The following is a 5592-nucleotide window of genomic DNA, read 5'->3' as shown; positions in this document are numbered from 1 at the left end:
AATTACACTCATGTACTTTTAAACTCGGGTTTATTTCAAGTTGAGTTACACTCAAGTTAATTTAAACTCAAGTTAATTTAAACTTTGGTTAATTTAAACTTGGTTCAATTACACTCATGTCCTTTTAAACTCGGGTTTATTTCAAGTTGAGTTACACTCAAGTTAATTTAAACTCGGGTTAATTCGTATGGCTGCGGCTGAGTGGTTAAAGCAGTTGTCCTCCACTGCAAGAGTTGGGGGTTCGATTCTACCAGCAGTCACATGCCGAAGTGCCCCTGGGCAAGACACTGAACATCTTTTATAGATCTAGTAGAGTGCTGTAGGAAAATGAGGCACAGATTGTTGTAAAGCGCTTTGAGTACCTGGATAAAATAGAAAGGTGCTATATAAGTACAGTCCACATACCATTTAATTTAAACTCGGGTTTCTTTGCGCTCCCCCTCCTTGCTCCTTAAAGACACGCCCACCCGAGCCCCCCACCACCCGGGCCCGGTCTGGTCCCCCTCCCCAGGCTTCGCTCAGTGTCTCCCCTGACCCGGACCCTTCCAGGCCTCAGAATGTGAGTGCGCGGACCGGTTCTGGTCGGCTGGAACTTGTTGGACCGTCATGGCCTCCGCTCCCTCCGCCTCGGCCCTGTCCGCGGTTCTCCGGTGCCGGGGGACGGTCTGGAGCAGGAACCCGCCGGCCAAGCGGCCTGCCCCGGTCAAGCTGCGCGGAGACTCGGCTGAGCGCGGCGGACCGAACCGGGGCTCCGGCTGGAAGCTTCCGAACCAGGGAGGCCTGTCCGTGTCGTGTCGGTGGGACTCTGGAGGGGAAGTGTGCGGGAAAAAAGCTTCATTTCCTGAGGTGAAACTTTGTGTTTCTGCTGCCCGCCCTGTCCGGACCGGACCGGCGCGTCAGCTGCGGGTTCTGATCCCCTCCCAGCCGGCTGCGGGTCAGAACTTCACCCAGATTCCACCCGGAGTCCTGAAACTCACCGTCACCTCCCGGTTCCGACCGGAAATCCCCGGTGTGGGGTTGAAACTAAAGGTCACCTGCTGCCCGCTGACCTGTCTGCGATCTGGACCCGTGATGTTCTGGTCCAGTTGCAGGAGGTCCGGAGACCCGCAGCGACACCTGCTGGAGCAGGTGAGCGCCACCACACCGGAAAACACCTGACTTAAGCCGTTCTGGACATTTTCATGTGGGTTTCTGTGAAAAAAAAGTTGTAAATATCTTACCTGCTGTAGATGAACCGCAGTTTGGGGAAGGTGAATGGCTCACAGTTGAAGTGGCTCATGGGTAATCCCATGCCATGATCTGTTGCTCTTCTTCTCAGTTAGGGATCACGCTCAGCTACCACCACACCAAACTCTAACGCAATATCTGCAGAATACACTGACTTATGGCTTTTTTTTTTGCCTTTGCTAAATTGATTAGCTGTGGCATCCATTTTTAATTGGGTTGACTCCAAAAGTTATTCAGTTGTAGGTGAACGTCCGTCAGTTATTCCCTGAAAGTTTCATTAAAATCCGTCCAGTGTTTCAAGAGATTTTTTGCTAACAGAAACACTCGGGCAAAAATATTATCACCTGCCTTTTGGCAACATAACAGATGTAACAGTCTGATTCTGACAGCTGAAATCACATGATTGGATCAGTCTTAGATTAAAGTAGGCGGGGTTATTCCAAACACGCCCATCAACAGCCACGCCCCTAACACAGCAGTCATTTTCACAATACATTTTGTTTTTTACATAAAATGTTATGGTTGTATACAAGTGCTAATAACAGCATTAGCAGCTAGCTGTAGCACTTCCTTATGCTGCCTGGAGTCAACTGTGACACAAACATCTTAATATTTCTGCTGAAAGAAACGTGTCAACAAGGCTAGTTGTTAGCGCGTCAATAAGAGCTAAAGTAAAACAGGTGAGTCATCGTTAACTCTCTACAGGAAGTGGCCCACGCTGCACAGGAAGTGCTACAGCCGCTGCTGCGAAGACTTGATCCAGCTTGTTTTTAGTAGCTGTTAGCTCGTCAGTCAGAAACTAAACCTCCTGTTCAGAGTCCTACCTACAACAGGTAAAATACGACCTGTGGAAACTTTACCTGGTGTGTACTTATTTCATGTTTTTTGTAATCTAACTACTCCTCTGTGATATTTTAGCTGTTCATCTCTCAAAATGTTCGGCTCATTCAGGAGGAAGGTGCTGCAGCTTTTGGTTTCTACAAATTAAATTGTGAACGCTTCAGTTCCTTCAGAAACTTCTGCTCTGAAATCTGCTTCAGCTACTGGCTTGTCTTTTTGTCTACTTGTAGCTATCCTTTGGCCTATTTTAGCTACCATTCTGCTTTTATTTTCTACTTATTCTTTGTCTAATTTTAGCTTTAAGCTTCAGTTTTGCTACTTTTAGCTTTAATCTAGCCTTTTGACACTTTTGTTTTTTGCATTTTTTACCTAATTATTTGCAACGTGTACTAATTAGGTATAGCTACACATCTAGTATTTTCATCCTTTAGCTAACTCAGCTAAAATGTAGCTACTTTTAGTTAGCATTTTACTGATTGAAACCTTTAGTCACTTAGTGTTTTTGGTAGTTTTAGCTTGTCTTTTTCTAATTTAGCTAGTTTTTTAAAACTCTCTTAGCTAACATTTTGGTATTTTAGCTAATGTTTTGCGACTTGTAGCATTTAGCTACCAACAGCTACTTTTAGCCATGAGCAGCATTTAGCTTTTAACTAGTGTTTTTCTACTTTTAGGTAGTTTTTTTTACACTTTTAGCTAACATTGTTCAACTTTTACCTAGGATTTGCTAGCTTTTGGCTGGTGTTCTGCTCATTTTCAGCTTAGGTTCGGCTCCTTCAGGAAACTTCAGCTGTTGTTTAGCGCTGGGCACTCACTCTGGGTTTAAATATCAGAAAAAACAGAACCACACTTTAAAATGTTTGAATTATCCCTTTAACTTGACTTCCTTCACAGGAAACCGTGTTTTGTTCTTCCTGTTTCAGGCAGAAGGACAAACCTCCGAGGACGGGGTCGGTTCTGGACCAGAGGTGACCCGAGACAGACCCGACTGAGAGTCCAAGGCCTGCGGTCCAAAAATAGAGCGGCCGCCGTGACCTGCCAAAGCTTGTTGACTTTCAGAGACAAGAACTGGACTTCAGCCGGGTCACGGAACCAAACGGCCCATTTGTTTTGGTTGTTTTTCACCTCCTTAAGGTCAAAAACTGCAAATATTCCTGTTAGAGAGACCGGGACGTAAAGTTCTGACAAATAAGAGTCAAATAAAACTTCAAATAAAGTGAAAAATGTGTTTTTATTCAAAATGTTTGGATTCTGTTTACAGCAGCAGCAACAAAAAACTGTCTTAAAAACTTCATTTATTTATTTTGAGGTTAACATAAGTAAATCAAACTGTCATTTTTATTTTTAATTTATTTAAAAAAAAATTTTTTGTTGTTCGGTCCAAACAGAAACTCCCAGAGCTCGCTTCTGTTTTCTTAAAGTGTTTTTATTAAACAAAGGGTCTATTTTTATGCCAATAAACGAAAGTGTTAAATCAATTCAGCTGCCTTTGTTCAGGTTTGCGTTCAGTCCGAAGTGGAAGAGATTTTTGTTTTTGTTCTCCAGCTGCTGCAGTTTCACGTTAAACAGTTTCTCTGTGGAGGTTTATTTATTTATTTATTTATTTATTTATTGCTGCAAAATCATTTTCACCCTGAACAGAACAAAAATCAACGAGCAGACTTTGAAAAAAACACATTATTGGATGTCCATCATCTTTTTAAGTTCTGCTGTAATCATGGCACAGCAATCCTTCAAGGAATGCATATCACCCGCCGCCTTCATGCCAGACTGAAGAGCTTGTTTTGTGCCATCGGTTGTGTTGAGGGTGACTCTCAGCTACTACCACACCAGCTCTGTAAAACTCAGTTATATTTGTTGGGTTTTTAAGCTCAGTTTGTTTATTAGCAAATATCTCGTGAAACAGATAATTAAATCTCATCGATCTGATTTATCTTTTGATGGCTCCTCAGTCAAGATGGATGCCGCAGTAAATATAACAGAAAGGGCTTCAATTTGTTCAGGTGTAGTTAAAATTTGAGCTGGTAGTAGTTGAGAGTCAATCTGATCTCAGTTTAAAGCGTGTTCTGAACGGCGGCGGGTGACAGGCATTCTTTAGAGGACCGCCGGACCTTTAACTCAAAGCGTCTGCTCCGTTTTTTAAACTTTCAGTGGCTTTAAATTACTTTAAACGGAGCTTTTCAACAACGCGTCAAACTGTTGCGTAACTCCGGAGAGTGACGTTGAGGGGGCGGGACTTCCGGCTCCGCCTTCAGACGAGGAAGCTGTCGTGTTACTTTCCCCTCTGCTCCTGGTCCCAGTTCAGACTAAAACCGGAAAAACTCCGAGGAGATAAGTTGTTCTGACATCCCGGAAACCAGCGGGAAACCCGTCGGAGTCCGGTTCGGTTCCGTGTCCAGCCGAACTAACTGTTGCCGGTCGGAGACATGAGGAGGAAGTGGTTCCTCCGTCAGGGTGAGGACTCGTTTTCACACTTTTCCTGCTGTTAAGCGCTCTCCTTCAGGGCTCAGAGACCCGCTCAGACCCGGTTCGGGCTCTGCGATCCGGCAGCCACAGGTGATTTAAAGAAACAAACCCGACCAGAACCAGCTGGGCGGGAGTCTTTCTGAAAACATCTGTTAGTTTTTCTGCTTCCTGCAGCTCGTGCGTTGTTTTTTATTTGTTTGTTGTTTTTGTGTTTCAGGTTCTTCACGCTGAGGTTCTGCCAGAATCTGAAGATGAGCCCACCTTCACCCCCACAGACCCGGACCCGTCTTATCAAGTTCACCGGCTGCACCCGGAGCAACATCTGATTCTGTGTTTGTGATGAAACTGGACCCGGCAGCCCCTCCCAGAACCTGATCCACTCCTGAAACAAACCTGTTTGTTGGACCCTGCTCCGACCCGCCTCTTCCTCTGGGCCATGTTTCGAAAGAGAGTCTCCCTCATTTGCTGCGGCGCCTTCTTTCTCGTCACCTGGAATGCCATCCTGGTTCTGTTGCTTCTGGGCCGAGGCCCGTCGGGTCAGCCGAGCGAGGTGCAGGTGGACGTGGCTGAAATGCCCACGGTTGACTTGGTGGGCGACGTGATCCGGATCGCCGACGCCTTCGAGTCGGAGCTGAAAAAGCAGAAGGACATCCTGAACCAGATCCTGAGGCACCGGCCGCTGTGGGAGCCGGTGAACAGAACCAGGCCGAAGGTGGTCACCCCGAGGCGGCCCGTCATCCCCATCCTGGTGATTGCCTGTAACCGGGTCACCGTGAGGCGCTGCGTGGACAAACTGCTGCAGCTGCGGCCCACCGCCGACCTCCACCCCATCATCGTGAGCCAGGACTGTGGGCACGACGAGACCGCCGAGGTGATCCGCTCCTACGGGGACAAGGTGACGCACCTGAGACAGCCGGACCTGTCGGACGTCCCGGTCCAGTTCGAGCACAAGAAGTTTCAGGGGTACTACAAGATCTCCAGACACTACCACTGGGCCCTGAACCAGGTTTTCAGAAACCTGTCCTACTCCTCTGTGGTGGTCGTGGAGGACGACCTGGAGGT

The 5592-nt window shown here is 46.7% G+C and overlaps 1 protein-coding gene across 1 annotated transcript; it reads left to right on the top strand.

Moving 5' to 3' along the window:
- Positions 1-4828: 4828 nt before the first annotated feature.
- Positions 4829-5592, top strand: mgat1a (alpha-1,3-mannosyl-glycoprotein 2-beta-N-acetylglucosaminyltransferase a; the record flags this gene model as incomplete). Its single annotated transcript, XM_037676734.1, is given in 1 exon segment — positions 4829-5592. A coding segment is annotated over 1 exon segment (626 nt), but the record flags the coding sequence as incomplete, so codon positions are not given.

This window comes from Nematolebias whitei, chromosome 5 (assembly GCF_014905685.2).
Source record: "Nematolebias whitei isolate Nwh7 chromosome 5, NemWhi1, whole genome shotgun sequence".
NCBI lineage: Eukaryota > Metazoa > Chordata > Actinopteri > Cyprinodontiformes > Rivulidae > Nematolebias > Nematolebias whitei.
The sequence above is the reverse complement of the archived record's forward strand: the minus strand, read 5'-3'. Positions and strand labels throughout refer to the sequence as shown.